Source organism: Papio anubis, chromosome Y, assembly GCF_008728515.1.
Source record: "Papio anubis isolate 15944 chromosome Y, Panubis1.0, whole genome shotgun sequence".
Classification (NCBI taxonomy): Eukaryota; Metazoa; Chordata; class Mammalia; order Primates; family Cercopithecidae; genus Papio; species Papio anubis.
Window position 1 is genome coordinate 1,049,432 of NC_044997.1, and position 22,744 is coordinate 1,072,175.

General features: G+C 40.0%; 1 protein-coding gene and 1 pseudogene across 1 annotated transcript; one reads left to right on the forward strand and one right to left on the reverse strand.

Moving 5' to 3' along the window:
• Positions 1–248: 248 nt before the first annotated feature.
• Positions 249–2,539, reverse strand: SRY (sex determining region Y). The gene has a single exon (XM_031661033.1). The coding sequence runs from the start codon at positions 1,913–1,915 to the stop codon at positions 1,304–1,306; it is 612 nt and encodes a 203-aa protein (XP_031516893.1). The 5' UTR covers positions 1,916–2,539; the 3' UTR covers positions 249–1,303.
• Positions 2,540–2,726: 187 nt separating this feature from the next.
• Positions 2,727–7,328, forward strand: LOC116272338 (annotated as a pseudogene).
• Positions 7,329–22,744: the final 15,416 nt, after the last annotated feature.

Sequence of the window (22,744 nt, forward strand, 5' to 3'; positions counted from 1 at the left end):
CCTCGGGTTCACGCCATTCCTCCTGCCTCAGCCCCTCCGAAAGCTGGGACTACAGCACCACTTGCCCGCTAGTTTTTGTATTTTAGTAGAGACGGGGTTTCACCATGTTAGCCAGGATGGCCTGACTCCTGACCCTCGTGATCCGCCTGCCTCGCCTCCCAAAGTGCTGGGATTACAGGTTTGAGCCACGCCTGCCTACAGCTTCTTTTTGGAACCTGAACTTTGAGAAACATGATATCCATCTCTAATATACACTCTTTCAGTGTTTGAGTTTTATTATTTAAGGTAGTGTGTCTGAAAAGTTTTGGAATATTGGAAAGTTGACTTTGATACATACCATTAATTTTAACTTTTGATTTATTTTTATTGTAGAAAAATTTCTTTGTAATTTATACTTCAAAATGTAGTTTACAGTTATTGCCAAACTTCTAGTTTTCTGTTTTAGCTTATATGCAAATTTTATGAAGTCTTAGCATTAAATTTTTATTTAAATCCTATCAAATTAAACCAGTTGGGTCACCAGCCCCTGTCCTTCCATCTTCATAATCTAGGTAGTCGGTATTCTCAACATTCCATCTGTATTTTTCATTCCACAGGCTTAGAAGCTAACGGGCCATGAAAACAAGTAGATTGCCATTTTAAGGGTTTTCAGAAGAAAGGTAAAACAATGAGTTTCATAGAGATATAAAAATGACAATGAGTTAAAGATTTTGTTTTACCAGAAACATTTTATAACTAGTTGAAAGGAAATGTCAACCGTTTGGATTTATATGGAATAAAGGAACTGAATTGCAAGTGGAGGCAAAACTGGTGTTTCCACAGCGTGAAGGGGAGAGAAAGAAACAAGTTTGATCCTGCTTACATATCCATTCCTTAGTTACCTGCAATTTACAGAAACATGCAAAGTAACTGAAAGACCAATGCAGACACAGTCTAGAAAGGACTGCCTAACACAATGCATATAGAAGTGTGATTTCTTTTTGTACAAGTTTGAAATGTGTTTCTCATTAGAGTATTTAAAATAAACCGCAGTGTCTCTTTGTATCAAGTTAGTACTCTGTTAAATAGCCACAAACATAGGCGGGATCACTTCTGGATGTTTTATTTCTTTGCAAGTTAATCGTGTTGACACAACTTGTCTTGAAATTAAGTTTAAAATGAAATACCAGTAAAACCGAAATGAATAAGACCTTTATTAGTCAGAGAAAAGAAAACAATATTGAAACTAAACATAAGAAAGCTGTAAGTTACCGTAAAAACGAGCATCTACATAGGTCTTTGTAGTCAATGTTACCCGGTTGTCCTACAGCTTTGTCGAGTGGCTGTAGCGGTCCCGTTGCTGCGGTGAGCTGGCTGTGTTGATGAGCGGTAAGTGGCCTAACTGGTGCTGCATTCTTGAGTGCGTGGCTTTGGTACAGTCATCCCTGTACAACCTGTTGTTGTACACTTCTCTGCAGGGTACCGAAGAGGGATCTGCCGGAAGCAAACTGCAACTGTTTTGCAGCATCTTCGCCTTCCGACGAGGTCGATACTTATAATTCGGGTATTTCTCTCTATGCATGGCCTGTAGTTTCTGTGCCTCCTGGAAGAATGGCCATTTATCGGCTTCGGTAAGCATTTTCCACTGGTATCCCAGCTGCTTGCTGATCTCTGAGTTTCGCATTTTGGGATTCTCTAGAGCCATCTTGCGCCTCTGATCGCGAGACCACACAATGAATGCGTTCATGGGTCGCTTCACTCTATCCTGGACGCTGCCTTTACTGTTTTCTCCTGCTTCACACTGATACTTAGAGCTACAGCTTTCAGTGCAAATGAAGGAAGAGCTTCTCCGAGGAGCAGGAATATTCTGTTGCGCAGCTGGACTGTAACCATCAGTGTTAAATACGCTTAACATGGTAGAAGCATATGATTGCATTGTCAAAAACAAGGAGGCTGCGACAAAACTGAAAGGTGCTAGATTTTGAAACTCAATTTACTATCCAAAACTTACTTCTACCAGATTCTTTGTTACCTTAACTTTTGTAATGAAACTTTCATTTCTCCGCCCCCAACACCCCTCTCAACTCCGCCCAACCAGGCTACCCCCTAGTGCCCTGACAATGTATTCATTCTCAAGCAAAACATGATAATTCAGTAACATTGACTACTTGCCCTGCTGATCGGCCGCCTTGAAGGCTCTACTACTCTGCTGAAAAGTGCAAATTTGACTTAATCCCCAATTTTTTCACTGACCTTTTACGCCAGTTGAGAGGACAGAAAAAGCTATATGAATTGTTTATCATTATCAATTTATGTGCTTGTTACCTTTAAAAAACAAAGCTTAATGAGAACCTAATTGTGTTAACCACATACATACATACATAACTGCATATTGAATTTATAGTAATCATTATCGCTTTTTCTTCACTTCTATTTAAAGAGTATATGAAAATTCTATACACATTTTTCACAGGCATTAAGTATCAGAACATTAACATATACTTACAAGTTTTTGTTTTGTTTTGTTTTGTTTTTAGATGGAGTTTCGCTCTGTCGCCTAGGCTGGAGGGCAGTGGCAGCGATCTTGGCTCACTGCAAGCTCCGCCTCCCAGCTTCACACCCTTCTGCTGCCTCAGCCTCCAGAGTAGCTGGGATCACAGGCAACCGCCACCACGCCAAGCTAATGTTTTGTATTTTTAGTGGCAACAGGGTTTCACCATGTTGGCCAGGATGATCTCGATCTCCTGACCTCATGATCTGCCCACCTTGGCACCCCCAAAGTGCTGGGATTACAGTTGTGAGCCACTGTGCCTGGCCACAAGTATTTTATGCCCAACTTCTAGAATGGCTAACATTTGACTTTTAAAAAAGAAATTGTTTCGTTTTGAGATTCTCCAGAGGCACAAGATGGCTCTAGAGAATCCCAAAATGCTAAGAACTCAAAACAGTTTTAAGATACACTAAATAGAGGACACAATTCTTTTCTTTGCAGATTGTACAGTGGAATACTTTTGAAGGCATTTTCTTCACTATCACACAATTAGCAATTTAAAAAACAATCTTTTACAAGTCTAAATTAAATTTCTATTCACAACTAATAAATTACAGTCATCAGTTTATCATATTTTACATTTTAGTTCAACCTCCTTCAAAATTTAAAGGTCACAGTTTACCAAACTAAAGAAGTGAATAACTCTCCTCAATAAATCTTAAAGTCTGATGAGAAATGACAAGATTTCTTTGATGAAATAAAATGGGAGGCAAGTCTCCCCACTCATCAATATATTTTAATGCCATATTTGCAAAATGGGAGTAACAACTACAGGTTCTTAAACGTGTATCTTAATAGCAAATAAAATGGTTAAATTGCAGTCACACACACAAACAGATTTTCTACAATTGGAAATCACTTAAAAATGAGGAAAAACATACCCATTCAAAATCTGACGTGAAAATAGCAAAAAGTGACACAAGGCACCACATGGGTGAACCTTGAAAACGTTATACTGTGTGAAAAAGTCAGATGCAAGAGGCCAGATACAGAATGATCCCACGTGTATGAAATGTTCAGGAAAGGCAAATAAATAGAGACCAAAACCAGATTAATGGTTGCTAAGGACTGGATGAAAGAGGTTGTGGAGAGTTACTGCTGGTGGATGCATGGCTTCTTTTGAGGACTGATAAAATGTGCTCTGGAACTAGAGAGAGGTGATCCCTGCACAACATGGTGAACCAAAGAGTCACAGAAACTGAAGTCCAAATAAGGAGTTTGTTAGCAGTCTTAGGATTGGAAATCGAGAAACAGATTCCAGAAGCATCTGACATTGTGTCCTGACCAGCTATTTTGAGAGACAGTTTTTAAAGGGAACAAGAGAAAGTTGGTACTCATTAGGTTACTTAAACAACCTCTTATCTTAATTGGTAGTGAAGGGTTATCTTAGCAGTTCATGGGTTTCTACGCAACAGTCCTTGAATCAGGGGTTTGGGGAAAAAGTCAGTTTTCACCATAAAATCTTTTAAGAAGTGGCAGCAATTTTTGCCTGCAGAATCTGTAAGTACATTTTGCAGTCAGGCAGTTGCAAGATGGGTTTCAAAAACAAAATGTTACTGCTATGGTTAGCTCTTGTTTCCTTCGTTCACCGGTACTACTAAATCGTCCACTTTAAGAGGGATAAAGTCGCGTCGCATAGGAGCGAGGATGGAGAGCGGCGACGAGGCGGCTATCAAGAGGTACCGCGTCCACTTGCGTCCAGCCACACTGCAGGACGCCGCCCCGGCCCCATTGCACCTGATACCCTGCGAGGTCGCGGGGGACTGCCCTCCACTGTGCGGCGCTTCTTGTCGCCAGTCATACGCCAGGGCCCCGAGGGACTCTAAATATCATTTCGGGGCTGCAGACTAAGGGGCGAGGAGGTGGCGGTGCCGCCTAGCCTTGTAGGATCCGTGATGGTGACTGAAGAGGAGGAGGTGTCGATGGGGAAGCCAGACCCCTGGCGGGGTTCCGGGAATGACGACCAAGAAAAGGAGCCCCTAGAGCGCGACCTCGACCGCTTCAGCTGAACCATTACCAGCTTCAGCCGCTTCACGCTGTGGGGCATGGAGACCATCCCTGGCCCGGATGCCAAAGTGCCTGGGGCCTTAACTTGGTCAAGCCTCGCTGCAACGATTCACGCGCAGGTGCCCAAGGACACAACCAGAGTTTGAAATTCAAAGCCTCAAACCCTTCACAGCAGTAAATCAGCTCTTCACTTTGGAGCCACTGGATCCGTCACCCCAATAAAGGAGCTCTTCACAGCACACACTTACACACAAAACATAAAGTGGTGAATTTTGTATTCTTATATACATATGTCAGACTATCTATATATTTTTAAAAGGCAAAAAAGATCTCCCAGATGCTTATATTACATGACGGGGTGTGTGAGGAGACTCACTTGGTGGCGGGCAGTCAACGAAATTTAAATAAAGACACAAAGTTTTATTATTTTTCTGTCTACAGATCCTAGGATAGTGTGTGACATGTAGTAGGTTCTCAATATACTTCTCTGATACTTTAATTAATGAAATGTGTGAAAATACCTCAGGGTTCAGAAAAAGAAACTCAATCACTTAAAAAAATGGAAAAAAAAAAAAAAAAAAAAAACATTGGTTCTCCCGTAAAGTAACAATCCTTCCATGCAAAAATAAGGGTGCAGAGGGAGATTGAGAGCATTTAATTTACATGTATAATATAATATCAACACATTTTAATCTCTCAACCAGGCTAATAATTCACTCACTGTCTCTAGGGAACTGCATTAACAGTTCTTCCAATATTGGGCCTTTATATCAGCGGATAATCATATGCTTCCTGAGTGCCTGAGTGATCCCAGTTTCTGGAACACTATTCCTTTCTCCCAAATTCAGTAAATAAAAAGGTAAAGCGCTATATTGTTTTATATGAGTATAATCTTTAAGATTCATTGATGACTATTTTTCAACAGTTGTTAAATATTTTTACATCAGTCAGGCCCACAAGCTATTATCTTAAGTGGTAGGAAGTTAGCTGGTCCTGTCAATGTTAAATCCAAACTGGCTTAACCAAGAGCAAAAGTTGCCAAACTAAGGGATTTTTTTTTTTTTTTTTAAATCTTAAGGCATGGTAAGAAAAATGTTCAAAAGACATTAGATTCAAATAATTTCACACAGATCCTGGTTCATTTTTACATCAGAATAAAAATAGATGAAAACTGAAGAATAGTAACTTAGATTGGTCCAATGCAATTAATTGCATTTGAGGTACATTAAGGTATCTTATACTCATTAAATACCCTTTGTAGCCCTAATTTAATTTCTATGGTGTATGCAAACACAGATTAACACTGCATACAGAATAAATATACAAAATTTTCTATGAATTTATTTTTCTCCTCATAAGATGTGCTTCGGTATTTCTTCAAATTCAGGGATGACTGCAACAAAAATGTGAATATTACTCCACTCCTTCTCTCTAATTTTATCTCAAGATATTCCCATCAAAGTACAAATATATGTGGTCATAAACCATCCCCCACAAATTGTATGCTAGACATAGTTGACTATTTTTAAGTCCAATTATGTGTTCATTTATCCTGCAGCTTGGCTATAGACTGTTTTTTGATGCCTAATGGTTGGCAGGTCACCAAAGACACCAACAATAAAAGAAAAGGTAAATTAAATGCACAACAGCAAAATTTAAAACTTTTGTGAGATGACACTTACAAATAAAAAGGTGTAATAGAATAATGCTAAACTTAGAATTTGTAAACTGGTAATTAGTTTTGGGACTTTAGAGTCAAATGTCCTTTCAAGATGTTGGGTTTGTTTTGTTTGCTTGTTTTTTTATTTTAATCATGCTAAATTCATGGGCCATATTTTCAACATCTAATTCTCAAAGAGTTAGAATAGTCTTCTGATTTGGTAGATGGAAATTAATGCTCACTTTAATTGCTGGGTTCTACTCTTTTAAGACTTAGATAAATCATCTAGAAACTGATGCATTTAAACATGATCAATTTTATTGACATCTTTTTTTCCCAGGGATAATCTAATTATTTGCAGGTGGGAAGATTAAGTAAGGTGCAGTGGGAAACAGAAGGATCTCCTACCTGAGCCAAAGAACCTTACAAATGCATATCTACTACACGCAAATTAAACTATAAGTAAACAAAATAGTTTACAACTTTAAAATAATGCTGCTGTTTTTTTCTCTAACCTCACCTGAATGATTTTTCTTTTAATTTATTATTTTGATTTTTTCAAAATATAGGAAATTGCCTCTAAAAACAAGGTTTCAATCTTGGGAAGAAATTTCTCATAGACTGAAGCATTTTTTTTTTTCAAATCAGTTGTACCTAATGGTCTTAAAATCACATTGTGGCTAGCCAGGCCTGAAATAGGTAAACAGAAACAGATGGCATCCACAGTTTTCCTTTCTTCCTTGAAACAAAGAGGTAACTTCACTCTTTTCATTTACCTTCTGATGCACAAGTATGAGCTTCTCTTTTGAGTTCTTCTAATCAGCTTAGATACTACATGTTATAGCTTGTTTCTCTCTATAAAATGAAGGTCACTTTTAATCTTTTCCAGGGTCTTCCTTCAGTTGCTTTTTGTCCAAGGCTAACTACACTCCTCTTTGTCTAGTGAGCCAGCAGCTGTTTGACCAAGAACCACTTTAGGAAACAGTTTTTAAAGATACCTCATGAAAGCATTCTGTTGTACCCTTCCATATATTATTTTTTTCTCAGTCTGTTGTATTAAGATTAGAGATTGCTTTCTTTTTGTTAATGCTTTGAAATATTTTGTTTAGTGACCAAAGCCTTGGTCAAATTATGAATAGTTCTATTTTTTTTTCTGAAAAATAATGTTCCTTTAGTGATTTATACTTAAGATATATTATTATTTAACTGTCACAAATACTTTCACAAATACTTTCCTAATTTTGGACTTAAAATGGCATTTATCCTCTTTATTTTTTAATCTTCAAAACAATAATATATCAATGATTGTTATAATTTGTGCTTCTATTTTTGCCTTATTTGAATGATGATGGCTTTAGTATCTTCTGCTAAAAAATGTTGCTAGTTTGTAAAATAGCCTTTTTGCAGAAACCTGCAGCAAGAATCCAATAACAACAACAGGAAAAACCTGGGGAATTCTGGGCTTTTCAAATTTTTTTTTTTTTTTTTTTTTTTTTTTTTTTTGAGACAGAGTCTCGCTTAGTCGCCCAGGCTGGAGTGCAGTGGCGCGATCTCGGCTCACTGCAAGCTCCGCCTCCCCGGTTCACGCCATTCTCCTGCCTCAGCCTCCCGAGTAGCTGGGACTACAGGCGCCCGCTGCCTCGCCCGGCTAATTTTTTGCATTTTTAGTACAGACGGGGTTTCACCGTGTTAGCCAGGATGGTCTCGATCTCCTGACCTCGTGATCCGCCCGCCTCGGCCTCCCAAAGTGCTGGGATTACAGGCGTGAGCCACCGCGCCCGGCCTCAAATTTTTGTATTACCTAGCAATTATGTGTTATTTGAAATTTGATTAGAAAGAGGCTAAAACAATTGTTTGAGTCTGGTGATTAAAAAGTGGTAAGTCTTTGATCTATGATGGTTAGTAGTTTGTATTTTGTGGTAAAAACAAAACTTTCCATTTTCAAATAATTTTAATTGTTACAAATTATTATAAGTATATTGTAATTAGTTTTTACTGCCACTCTCATAGCTTTGGTTGTATCTAATTTCTCATTCGTTTTTTCTTTTTTTGTTTTGTTTTTTGAGTTAGAGTCTTGCTCTGTTGCCCAGGCTGGAGTACAGTGGCATAATCTCGGCTCACTGCAAGCTCCACCTCCCGGGTTCATGCCATTCTCCTGCCTCAGTGTTCTCAGTAGCTGGGACTACAGGCGCCCACCCCCACACCCGGTTGATTTTTTGTATTTTTAGTAGAGACGGGGTTTCACTGTGTTAGCCAGGATGGTCTCGATAACCTGGCCTTGTGATCTCCCCACCTCGGCCTCCCAAAGTGCTGGGATTACAGGCGTGTGCCACCGCACCCAACCCTAATTTCTCATTTCTAATGTCACTTACATTTGCTTTATTATATTTTTATTTAATCTAAACCAGCAAGAAGGTACTTAATATTGCAAGCTTTTAAAAGAAATAGGGCTGCTGGTTCTTTTGCTAATCCTCTCTTTGAAATTCCTTTTTGCTTTTTGGGGAAAGTTATTTCTACTCAAATCTTGTTCAGGTCACAATGAAGCTACAGATGAAGAACATGAAAAGTTGTTGGTTAAAATAAAATTATAACTACGCTTGTTTACGGTTAGTAATTTCTTTTCATGCTCCACTTAAATGTTTTTACCCTAAAGTAATGATGTAGGAGAAGTCTAAAGCAATGGGATTAATATACATGTCCCAGTGCAAATTTGATTCATGAAACTCTTTGTTATTTTTGGCTGCACGTACATTGTTACAATTGTGATGCGAGATGAATATTTTGCATCTTTCAAAATCTTACATCAGTAGGGAGTTGTCCCCAACCTAGGAGAAAGAAAAAGTAATATATTTTTCTCACCTGTCAACAAAGCCCATAGGTGACACACTATGATGAAAGACAGATAAACAAGAGAATAGCACTCACATTTATTTAGTAAATGTTTTACGTCACATGAGAACCTTCAAAAATGAAGACCCCAAAAAACAGAAAGCTATGTGTTTTTACTTAAGTTTGATGAAGTGGACAGATGTGCAGAAGTACAACTGGACAAAAGAAGCCCAATCTAATGGTAATCAATGGGGAACTTAGCAAGGCCTGTGTGTTCAGATTCTGGGCCTCTCTGTACCATCAGCTCCTTTCTTTTGGGTATAGGGAGGGCCCCTCTGGAATGCGGGTCTTAGGACCTGCTCTTCTTCAAAAAGATCATATATATGCAAAGCAACTCCTAAATGCAGAAGGAACCTAGAAACCAAAGAAGGGGGCAGACAAATCCAGTTTGTCAGTGTGGGATGACTTACTGGGGAAACTTACAGAAAAAAATGTGGCCTTGGGTACCCACTAGACAGGTGTTTATTTGCATCGCAATCTCCCATACCCATGGCTTGTATCTTGGGGAAAAAAGAATACATGCTCAGGAAGGAATGTGTAGTTGGCTGCAGGCATGACAGCCTATAATTTCTACAATAACAAGGGTTGTGTGGGAGGAAACTTAAAAATGAATAGATATTTCTACATAAAGAGTAATACAACTAGACATTTTGGAGGTATTTCTAGACTCAGTGTTAGCCAAACAGATTCACATTTTAAACTAAAGTCATTCTTGGCCGGGCGCGGTGGCTCAAGCCTGTAATCCCAGCACTTTGGGAGGCCGAGGCGGGTGGATCACGAGGTCAGGAGATCGAGACCATCCTGGCTAACACGGTGAAACCCCGTCTCTACTAAAAAATACAAAAAAACTAGCCGGGCGAGGTGGTGGGCGCCTGTAGTCCCAGCTACTCGGGAGGCTGAGGCAGGAGAATGGCGTAAACCCGGGAGGCGGAGCTTGCAGTGAGCTGAGATCCGGCCACTGTACTCCAGCCTGGGCGACAGAGCCAGACTCCATCTCAAAAAAAAAAAAAAAAAAAGTCATTCTTGTCCCCACACTCTGTCCCTCTAATTCAATGTCATGTGCTGACCTCTTCTGAGATGGTCCCTGAAACTTTAGAAGGAGGCATCCAGAGCCATACATAGTATTAATAAATTTATTTTCCAGTTGCAAGAAAAGGCCACAATGGCAATGTAAACAATAACAAGAATTATTAACAGCTTTTGCCATTGTTAGCCCCCAGAACTAAACCAAGGAGAAAGCCAGTGGGAGAAAGGGAGAGTAGGGTCAAGCATTGCAGTTATCTGGCTTTGCATGTCTTGCAGGGTTACCATTATGTTGTCAGAATTATCTGGAATATATACGCAGCATTCAGTTCTAATAATCTGCTGCAGTTAAGATATCTAATGCTGTGCAATTTCGCCAAACGGTGTATACATGAGGGATATTTTAGAGTTCTTTCAAGAAATACTTTGGAAGCTGTCATTGAGAGCCTGCTGAATATTCTTAGTGGGAGCTTCTACATATCATTAATAGGTCATATCTTTAATGTCTAAAGATGGTGCTAAATTATCATTCCAATGAAAAGTAGCTCTTGTCTAGCTATTAATCACATGTAGGAGATTAGCAGGTCTGCCAACTAAATTTGTTCATCATCCTTGGACCTATGGAGAACCTAAAGTGTAGCATTCTAGCCATCCTTGTAGTACCCAAAGACAGAGATTAGATTCATTCACATAACTATTCAGTACCATTTGGAGCACACCAGTTTAAGCCGGATCATGAGGACCAGTCTGTAGCAAGTGAGTGCATGGCCTTCAGGATTACAATATATTGACACTGCTCCCGGAGTAAGATGGCTTATGAGTCATGGATATGGTTCCCTTGTTATTAACATAGGGGCACCAACTGACTTAACTGCCCTGCAGTTGGTGTCACCCAAATTTGAAGAAAACTCTATTTATGGGAAGACCTATGAGATTTCATAATAAAAACTATTACTTTAGAATTTTAGAATATAGGGTAGGATAGGCTAGCTATTATACTTTTTTTTTTTTTTTTGAGGTGGAGTCTTGCTCTGTTACCAGGCTGGGGTGCAGTGGCGTGATCTCAGCTCACTGCAACCTCCGCCTCACAAGTTCAAATGAGTCTCCTGCCTCAGTCACCTCAGTAGCTGGGATTATAGGCACACACCACCATGTCCAGCTAATTTTTGTATTTTTAGTGGAGACACAGTTTCACCTTGTTGGCCAGGATGATCTCGATCTGTTCACATTGTGGATCCACTTGCCTCAGCCTCTCAAAGTGCTGGGATTACAGGTGTGACCCACAGTGCCCAGCCTATTATACATTCTTACGTGGCATTTATTGAGCTGCATCTTATCAGTAGGTCAATTAATCACATCATCCCTTGTCATACCAGCTAATGTGCTGTTCTAATGTTCAGCAGCTTTAATGAATTTTTAAGGGTTGTCTATCATTTCCCTCCATAGACAGTGCCCATCAAGGCAGACCAGAAGTGTTGAGAAAGGTAACAAAATGCAAACCCAGCTGGCCTCTTCTGTAAGCTGTCAGTATAATGTTGAGCCCTCTGTGGGGAGACGTTCATTTCTCCTTTCATAGGTCAGAGGAGTAAGAAGAACAGAAGATTATGGGCAGAAATAGAAGTGTTTTGTGGTACTTGGCACAGCAGTTCTTTCCCATCAAACAAAATGACAGTAGAATCTTTATCTCAGGTATTATTAGAATATGGGCAGCCTGAGAATTATGGGCTGGGAGCACATACTGAGCATTTTGCCTGAGGAGTTAAGGTATCTGGTGTTGTCTGTAAGCAACATCAAAAGACCATGTTAAACAGCTCACCAAAGGTGCTGTATACTGGTGTATTGGCATGTGGAACATTTTGGCCCAGACTCCAACTGGATCAATGGAGAGCACTTTAGCTGCCCGGGGGATTCCTTACTTTCTGACAAGAAATACACTATCTAACCTGGGGGAAGTTGCCAGTCCAATCCTTATTCAATTGTCCCACCTCTTGGCTCAAGATCTTGGGGAATCCTAAATAACATTTGCCATTGACCTTTTACCAGCTCTGGTAGAAATATGTCTCCTCAGATCTTTTTCACAAGTATGGTTGATGAACTTTTTTCTGGGGTGGTCCCAAGTCACTGGTATGATGCCAGCTCTGTGTTTGTTTTGACTAAATTAAGATTTCTCAGTTGGGCACCATGGCTCACACCTGTAATCCCAGCACTTTGGGAGGCCGAGGTGAGCGGATCACCTGGTCAGGAGTTCAAGACCAGCCTGGCCAACAGGGTGAAACCCCCTCTCTAAAAATACACAAATAAGCCGGGTGTGGTGGCATGCACCTGTAATCCCAGCCACTCAGGAGGCTGAGGCAGAAGAATTGCTTGAACCTGGGCAGTGGTTGCAGTGAGCCAAGATCATGCCATTATACTCTAGCCTGGGAGACAGAGCGAGACTCCGTCTCAAAAAAAAGAAAAAAAAAAAAAAGGAAACACATAAATGATTTCTCATGACCTGAGGCAAAACCATCACCTACCCATGCAAGGTATCGGATTGCATAACTGTTTGCAGTTGTATCTTCAAAATGGCATTCTTTTCTTTTCTTCTCTCTCTTTTTTTTTTTCCTAGTAAGACAGTGTCTCACTCTGTCACAAAGGCCGGAGTGCAGGCTCACCGCACCTTGACCTCCAGACTCAAGCAATCCTCTCATCTCAGCTTCCCAAGCAGCTGGGATCACAGGCTGTGGCCATGATGCCTGGCTAGTTTTTGTATTTTCTATAGAGACAGCGTTTCACTATGTTGCCCAGACTAATCTTAAATTCCTGAGCTTACATGATCCTCCTGGCTTCCCAAAGTGCTGGGAACACAGATATGAGCCACCACTCCCAACTTTCTAAAGTAAAAAGAGTTACAGTGAGTTAAGATTAATTTGTTATTGATTAACAATTACATTTAGTGGCCGGGCCCAGTGACTAATGCCTATAATCAATCCCAGCACTTTGGGAGGCCGAGGCAGGCAGATCACTTGAGGTCAAGAGTTGAAGACCAGCCTGGCCAACATGGTGAAACCCTGTCTCTACTAAAAGCACAAAAATTAGCTGGGCATGCTGGCTTACACCTGTAATCCCAGCTACTTGGGAGACTGAGGCAGGAGAATCACTTGAACCTGGGAGGCAGAGGTTGCAGTTAGATGAGATGGCATCACTGCAATCCAGCCTGGGTGACAGAGCAAGACTTGTCTCAAAATAAATAAATAAACATAAAACTAGTGTAGCCTAAGGGTTTGTGAAGCATACAGTGTTATACAGTAGGGTCCTGAGCCTTCACCTGCACTCACTACTCACTCACTGGCTCACCCAGAGCAACATCCAGCCCAGCAAGCACTAATCACAGCAAGTAGCCTACCTTTATAGGTATACTACTTTTTTAAATGTTTTATACTATATTTTTTACTGTATATTTTCCATGTTTACACACAAATACTCACCATTGGTTTACAATTGCCAACAGGATTTCTTGCAGTAACTTGCTCTACAGGTTTGTAGTCTAGAAGTGACAGGGTCTACCATATAGCCTAGGTGTGTAATAGGCTACACCCTCTAAGTTTCTGTAAATACACTTCATCATGAGCTTACAATGAGGAAATTACCTAATGATGTATTTGTCAGAAGGTATCCCCATCATTAAGTGATTGATGCAGGACTATAGCTTAAATGTGAATTCATTTGAAGTAGGCTGCATGATTAGCAGTTTGATATCTGGATTGTCTTTTTTTCTTGTTAAAACACACACACATGCACACACACATACACTCCTGTTTGATAAAAGCCTTCTCGCTGGCTGAGTGTGGTGGTTCACGCCTATAATCCCAGCACTTTGGGGGACCAAGGCAGGCAATCATGAGGGCAGAAGTTCGAGACCAGCTTGGCCAACATGGTGAAACCCTGTCTCTACTAAAAATACAAAAATTAGCTAGGCATGGGTGCACACACCTGTAATCCCAGCTACTTGGGAGGCTGAGGTAGGAGAATTGCTTGAACCTGGGAGGCAGAGGTTGCAGTGAGCCAAAATTGCACCACTGCACTCCAGTCTGGGTGACAGAGCCAGACTCATCTCAAAAAACAAACAAACAAACAAAAACCAAAAAACTGTCTCTGTCTATATTTTGGGTTCACCGTTTCTTATTTGAAATGCTTATAAATTCATTGTGTGATTTTGTTTTGCTCTGTTGAAGTAAGTAAAATGTGGACAGGAATCTCTGAAATAAAAATGTTTTATTTGGGAAGTAACACTTGCAGTCTGGTGCCTACACTCAGACAATGTTGTCGTCAGTATGTCTGATGAACAAACACAAGCTTTAAGGTTTTATAAAAGAAAAGAGAGCGTGTGTATTGTTCCTTGAGAAAGTTCACTGGCACTATTCAGGTTTTGGGGAGGTGGCAAGTGAGCTGATGGTGGTGCATAAAACTAGTCTTAGATTTTTAGCAAGTTGTTTCAGAGCCAGGCTAGTTGAAAGGTACATTCTTGGAACAATGTTTTGTTGCTGTTGTTGTTTTGAGAGAGACTGTAGCTCTGTAGCCAGGCTGGAGTGCAGTGGCATGATCTCGGCTCACTGCAACCTCCACCTCCCAGGTATAAACGATTCTCATGACTCAGTCTCCCAAATAGCTGGGATTACAGGCAAACACCACCACACCTGGCTAATTTTTGTAATTTTGGTAGAGACAGGGTTTCACCATGTTAGCCAGGCTGGTCTCAAACTCCTGGCTTCAAGTGATCTGCCAGCCTTGTCTTCCCAAAGTGCTGGGATTATAGACGTGAGCCATCAAAGCCAGTCTGGAGCAATGTTATATAACCTGACTGTTTCCTCAGCCATTGTGACCCCACAAACCCCAGCCTTTCAACTCTGTTTCAGTTGGCTATCACAAGAGTGACCCAACTTGTATAATCAACTTTTACATTTTTACATTTTTACATTTTGATTAAGACCTTTCTCTGAAAGCATTGCTTATCAATCATTTTGAAGTTAGGCTTAATTATCCATTAGTATCTGGATGGACCTGTCCTGGTTGCTTCTCTGTCATGTTGAGGGGAACATTATGGAGATCATATTTGAGGCCAGAAGGGAACATTTTCTCAAGTAAATTTGTCTGGAGTCCAGCATCAAGTCTGTCTTATTAGTACATAAGCATCAGCAACTGTCTCAAAGTGTTGCATTAACTTTATCTTTTTTTTTTTTCCTTTTTTTGAGATAGCGTTTCACTCTTGTTGCCTAGACTGGAGTGCAATAGCACAATCTCGGCTCACTGTAGCCTGCACCTCCCAGGTTCAAGTGATTCTCCTGCTTCAGCCTCCCAAGTAGTTGGGATTACAGGCATAAGCCACCATACCCAGCTTATTTTTTGTGTTTACTAGAAACAGTTTCACCATGTGGTCAAGCTGGTCTCGAACTCCTGACCTCAGCTGATCTACCCTCCTTAGCCTCCCAAAGTGCTAGGATTACAAGCGTGAGCCACTGCACCCAAGAACTTTATCTTTGTAGGAGAGTTGGGTTTACAAGGATTAGACAGGCAATAAAAACAAAGTTTAAAAAATATAATATAAAAAGAATTAATAGTAATATTATAAATGTAGTTTGTTTAATGGTTTTAAACTAAGAGCCTAAGCCTAAGAGCAAAAAACCAGACAAATCAAAAGCCTGTGGAGTAAACTGGATGAGGTCTGTGGTAGTTGTTTAGTAGATCTTACGGCTAGATTGACTTAAAGCAAAGAACACCAGCTTTATAAAAAGGGACCACTAGTATAATTTGAACAAGAAGTTGTGATACTGATATTTTCAGTTGGCCACTAGGTGGACTAAAAGGATTCCTTATGCCAGGTTTTATCAAATTACCTATAGCAGTTACTGACTGGAAAATTTTAATTACAGCACTATCCTGCCAAATGAAGAAGGTGGTAACATTAGGGGGGTGATAGTCTCATTCTGATTTGCAGTCTTATTCTGATGTCTTAGGAAATGCTCTGTAAGGTGTGGGAAAATGTCAACTTCTTATCTTGTCTCGAATGTCTCTGCTGACGGTATTGGGTGGTTTGGTAAACTCTTGGTGCAGCTCGTGCAAATTATTCCTTTTGTGATTTGCTGCCTCATATATCATGCACAAGACTTGTTTTTTTAAAAATATGTGTCTGGGCCAGGCACAGTGGTTCACGCCTGTGATCCCAGCACTTTGGGAGGCCAAGACCAGCAGATCACTGGAGATCCAGAGTTTGAGACCAGTCTGACCAACATGGAGAAACCCCACCTCTACGAAAAATACAAAATTAGCTGGACGCAGAGGCTCATGCCTGTAATCCCAGTTACTTGGGAGGCTGAGGCAGGAGAATCTCTTGAAACTGAGAGGCCAAAGTTGTGATGAGCCAATATTGCACCATTGCACACCACACTGGGCAACAACAGCAAAACTCCATCTCAAAAAAAAAAAAAAAGAAATATATGTATATATATATATAATCAGCTTATAAGACTTCAGGAACACTGCAATTTCTGTTTCAGTGTTTTATGGAATGAATGTGGATTGGAGGGCCCTAGACAATGTACACAGCTACAATCTAGTAACAGGTGCTTTTTTTCTTCTTTTTACATTTTCATATCGGACTATAAGATTAAAAACTTATTGAGGCTAAAAACCCAAACCAAGGCAGACTTCAGATTTTGCTTACAGCTTTAGAGATCATAAACCTGACAAGAAGTGACAGTTTTTATTTACGTGTTGCAAGACTCTCAAAGTCACACATTTTATGTATACTTTTATATGGAATTGTACTCAAATGTACAACCCATGTTTTCAATTGTATTCCGCTACAAAGAGAGAGCACATTTTTATTAGACTTATGCAAATAACCATATTTCCATAAGAATATTCATAAATAGTTTTGAAATTCTGGAGAATCGAAACAGAAAAGGGAAAAGAAAATATTTTTATCTTTGTTAATGAAAGCATACTTTACCAAATGATAAAAATTATGGATAGGTTAAGATAGAAATTTCTTTAAAAAGACAAAACATTTGAGTAAAGGATCACTGGCCCGGCGCGGTGGCTCAAGCCTGTAATCCCAGCACTTTGGGAGGCCGAGACAGGCGGATCACAAGGTCAGGAGATCGAGACCAGCCTGGCTAACACAGTGAAACACTGTCTCTACTAAAAAATACAAAAAAATTAGCCGGGCAAGGTGGCGGGTGCCTGTAGTCCCACCTACTTGAGAGGCTGAGGCAGAAGAATGGCGCGAACCTGGGAGGTGGAGTTTGCAGTGAGCCGAGGTCAGGCCACTGCACTCCAGCCTGGGCGACTGAGCGAGACTCTATCTCAAAAAAAAAAAAAAGAAAAAGAAATATTTCCCTAGACCAATGCCCTGAAGAATCTCCCCAATGTTTTCTTCTAGTAGTTTCATGGCTTGAGATCTTAGATTTAAGTCTTGAATACATTTTGATTTGATTTTTGTTTATGGTGAGAAACAGGAGCCTATTTTCATTTTTATGCATATGAATATTCAGTTTTCCCTGCACTTTTATCAAAGAGACTTTCCTTTCCCCAATGTATGTTGTTAACACCTTTGTCAAAAATGAGTTCACTGCAGACATATGGATTTGTTTCTGGTACTCTCTTCTGTTCCATTGATCTATGTGTCTGTTTTTATGCCAGTACCATGCTGTTTGGTTATTATAGCTCTGCTGAATAACTGCAAGTCAAGTAATGTGATTCCTCCAGTTTTGTTCTTTTTGCTCCGAATGGCATCGGCTGTTCTGGGTCTTTTGTGGTTTCATACAAATTTAAGAAATATTTTTGTTTTATTGTTGTTAAGAGTGTCAGTATTTTGATAGGGATTTCATTGAATCTGTGGATTCCTTCGGGTAGTATGGATATTTCAACAATTTAACAAGATGGATTCTTGTAATCCATGAACATGGAATGCCTTTCCATTTGTGTGTGTGTGTGTGCCCGTGTGTATGTGTGTATCTGTGTCTGTCTGTGTGTGTTCTTTAATTTCCTGCATCAGTATTTTATAATTCTCATTGTACAGGTGTTTTACTTCTCTGAGTAAGATTATTCCTAGGTATTTTATTTTATTTTTTATTTTTTTGAGACAGAGTCTCACTCTGTCACCCTGACAGAGTGAGTGCAGTGGTACAATCTTAGCTCAGTACAACCTCCACCTCCTGGGTTCAAGTGGTTCTCCTGACTCAGCCTCCTGAGTAGCTGGGAATATAGGCACCTGCCACTACACCTAGCTAATATTTGTTTTTTTTTTTTTTTTTTTTTTTTTTGAGACGGAGTCTTGCTCTGTCACCCAGGCTGGGGTGCAGTGGCTGGATCTCAGCTCACTGCAAGCTCCACCTCCCGGGTTTATGCCATTCTCCTGCCTCAGCCTCCCGAGTAGCTGGGACTACAGGCGCCCGCCACCTCGCCCGGCTAGTTTTTTTTTTTGTATTTTTTAGTAGAGATGGGGTTTCACCGTGTTAGCCAGGATGGTCTCGATCTCCTGACCTCGTGATCCACCCGTCTCGGCCTCCCAAAGTGCTGGGATTACAGGCTTGAGCCACCGCGCCCGGCCTAATATTTGTATTTTTAGTAGAGATGGGGTTTCACCATGTTGGCCAGGCTGGTCTTGAGCTCCCAACCTCAGGTTATCCACCTATCTCGGCCTCCCAAAGTACTGGGATTACAGGTGTGAGCCACTGTGCCCCGCCAACATTTTTAGTCTTAAAATTTTTAAAGTAAAATACTGGTTACCAGAGGCTTATTGGTGGGGAGGACTGGGGAAATGCCGATCAAAGAGCACATAATTTTTAAGTTAGGCAGGAGGAATAAGTTTAAGAGATCTATTGTACAACCTGGTGACTATAGTTAATAACTAATTTCATGCTTGAAAATTGTGAAGAGAAAACCTAACTCAACAACACATTTAAAAGATTGTTCATCATGTCAATTGAACCATCCTTGCATCCCTTAGATAAATTACACTTGGACATGATGAACAATCTTTGATACATCATTGATCTTTTAAATGTGTTTCAATTGATGCTGAAAAGTATTTGATAAAATATGCCTTCTCTTTATGACAAAAATCATCAAAAAACTTGCTATGGAAGGAACATAGCTCAACACAATAAAAGCCATATATGACAGACCCACAACTAGTATCATACTGGACAGAGAAAAACTTAAAATCTTTTCTCTAAGATCTGAAACAAGATGAGATGAAAGACAAGACAAACATGCCCACTTTCATCACTGTTATTCAACATCATACTGGAGGCCCTAGCTAGCACAACCAGACAAGAGAAATAATGAAGGCCATCCAAATTGAAAAGAAAGGAGTCAAATTTTTTTTTTGCAGATGATATAATCTTATAGTTGGAAAAAACTAACACCTGCATCAAAAGACTATTACAACTGATAAGCAAATTTAGTAAAGTTACAGGGTACAAAATCAACAAGCAATAATCAGTAGCATTTCTACATTCCAACAGCAAGAAATTGGAGAAAACAAAAACCAAGAAAGTGATTTTCACACCAAATTTCACTTGTGTCCATGTGAAGAGACCACCAAACAGGCTTTGTGTGAGCAACAAGGCTGTTTATTTCACCTAGGTGCAGGTAGGCTGAGTCCGAAAAGAGAGTCAGTGACGGGAGACACAGGGTGGGAGTTGGGGTGACGCGTTTTATAGGATTGGGTAGGTAGTGGAAAATTACAGTCAAAGGGGGTTGTTCTCTGGCGGGCAGAGGCAGAGGACACAAGGTGCTCAGTAGGGGAGCTTTTGAGGCAGGATGAGCCAGGATGGGCCAGGCGAAGGAATTTCACAAGGTAATGTCATTAGTTAAGACAGGAACAGGCCATTTTAGCTTGGGCTGAGAGGCCTGACAGTAATTCCATTTATGACAGTCACAAATAAAATAAAATACATAGGACCTAGTGTGGTGGCTCATGCCTGTAATCCCAGCACTTTAGGAGGCCAAATTTGGGGATCACTTGAGGTCAGGAGTTCAAGACCAGCCTAGCCAACAGGGTAAAACCCCATCTCTTACTAAAAACACAAAAATTAACCAGGTGTGGTGGCACATGCCTGTAGTCCCAGCTACTCGGGAGGCTGAGGTGGAAGGATTGCTTGAACCCAGGAGGCAAAGGTTACAGTGAGCCAGATCATGCCATTGCACTCCAGCTTGAGAGACAGAGCAAGACTCCATCTAAAAACAAACAAACAAACACTGAAAATATTAATGCACAAAATAATTGTATGCAAGCATGAGGTATAATGTGACATTTTTGCTGTATGTATATATGTTGAATGTATAAATCAAGCTAATTAGGTAAGCACATTTAAAGTATATTATTTTTAGCAATTTTGAAATATACATTACTCACGGTAGTCACCATATCATACAATTGATCTGTAAAACTCATCTCCACTGACTTATCAAAACTTTGGCCAACTCCTTCCCCTTCTTCTTTCCACCCATCTCTCCCAGTCCCTGGTAACCATCCCTTTACTCTCCACTTCCATAAGTTCAAACTTTTCAGATTCTACATATAAGTGATAACATGTGGTATTTCTATTTCTGTGCCTTGCTTATTTCACGTAACATAAACTCCCTTTGGGTTCATACACATTGTCACAAATGGAAAGATTTCCTTCTGTTTCAAGGCTGAATAGTATTACACTGTTCATTTATACCACATGTTCTTCATTTCTTCATGTGTTGATGAGCACTTAGGATGATTCTATATCTTGGCTGTTGTGAATAATGCTGCAATGAACATGAGACTGCAGATCTTCAACATACTGATTTCATTCTTTGGAGATATATCTAGGAAGGAGCTTGCTGGATTATATTGTGGTTCTATTTTTAATTCATTGAGATATGTCTATACAGCTTTCCAAAGTGGCTATACTAATTTATATTCCCACCAAGAGTATACAAGGGTTTTCTTTCCTCAACATCATCACCAATATGTTGGTAATATCTCAGTGTAGTTTTAATTTGTGTTTCCCTGATTATCAGGATTAGTGACTTAAAGCATATTTTCAGATATGCTGGCTTTTTTTTTTTTCTCTTGACATAGAGAACCTGATGTGAAGATAAAATCCAAGGCTGGTGTATGCAGCCACAGCCAAGGAATAGCAGCAAGCACAAGATGCTAAAGAGAAATGTAATGGATTCTCTCCTAGAGCCTCTGTAAGGAGCATAGTCCTGCCAACACCTTTATTTCCATCCTGAGATACTGATGTGTGAATTTTTTTATCATGTGGAACTGTGAAAAAATACATTTTATGTTGTTGTCTGCCACCAAGTTTGTGGTCACTTATTACAGCAAACACAAGAATCTATATATCCTCATAAGTATTTTCCTGTATGTAACTCCTTGTTTATTTCGCAGAAGTACCAGGCATTGATGATCCATACATAAATAAATAGGTCCTGCATGTTTCCCTGCTCCTTTATAGAAGAGCCCAACACCTAGTTTCCAAACATATGGAATAGTACCACAGTGATCCAAGTACTAAGGAATGAGAGGAGAGTTTTTGGTTTTTGTTTTGTTTTGTTTCTGTTTTTGTTTTTGAGACAGAGTCTTGCTCTGTCGTCTAGGCTGCAGTACAATAGTGTGATCTTGGCTCACTGCAACATCTGCCTCCCAGGTTCAAGCAATTCTCCAGCCTCAGCCTCCCAAGTAGCTGGGATTACAGGCATGCACCACCATGCCTGGCTAATTTTTGTATTTTTAGTAGAGATGAGTTTCACCATCTTGGTCAGGCTGGTCTCAAACTCCTGAATTCAGATGATCCTCCTGCCTTGGCCTCCCAAAGTGATGGGATTGCAGGCATGAGCCACCATGCCTGGTCAAGTTTTTGCTTTTAAGTCAACCTTAGGGAGTTTGGGAAATGCCACTAAAAGATAGTCACTAATATTTGAGCAGAGGAGGAAGCCATATTATATTCCAGGAGTGATAACAATCACATGCTTATGGTTCCCTGTGATTGAGAATCACTCTATTTCCCAGTGTAAATTTGGAGGACCCACATAATATAAGTTCTGCAAGCTTCACATTTTGTAAATAAAATATCAATTAACATTTCACACTGTATTTATTGATGGAACTTAAGCAAGAAAACAAATTATCAGAAGTAAGTTCTTCTGTGTTATTTTAACTGGCTCTTAGACAAACAAAAACCCCATCCACACTTATGATAACAAGTCCTACAATACACAGTTGCATTTTAGAAAGTAACAAATTTAATCTTATCTCTTTGAGTTCAAAAACCTTTAAGAGTAACCAAGTTTGTATTCTACCACTTTGTGTTAACAAGGTGAATAGACAACATTTACTTACGGTTTTGTCACATGTTGTTAATATCAGAGGTCAGTGTTATGCATATCACTCTACTGTTTCTTTTTTTTTTATGGATTTGTTAGGCACACCATAAAAGTTAGAAGATAAAAGATGTCATTTTAAATTGTGACAAAGTAGCAAATGTAAGTAGCCAGGCTTGCTTATTCTGCTTGCCTGCAGAAGTTTACGAAGCCCCTCACATAGTGACAGAGTGCAGCCCTCTGGAAGAATGCCCTGAAAATGATAAGCAGGACAGGTTTCTATGTCT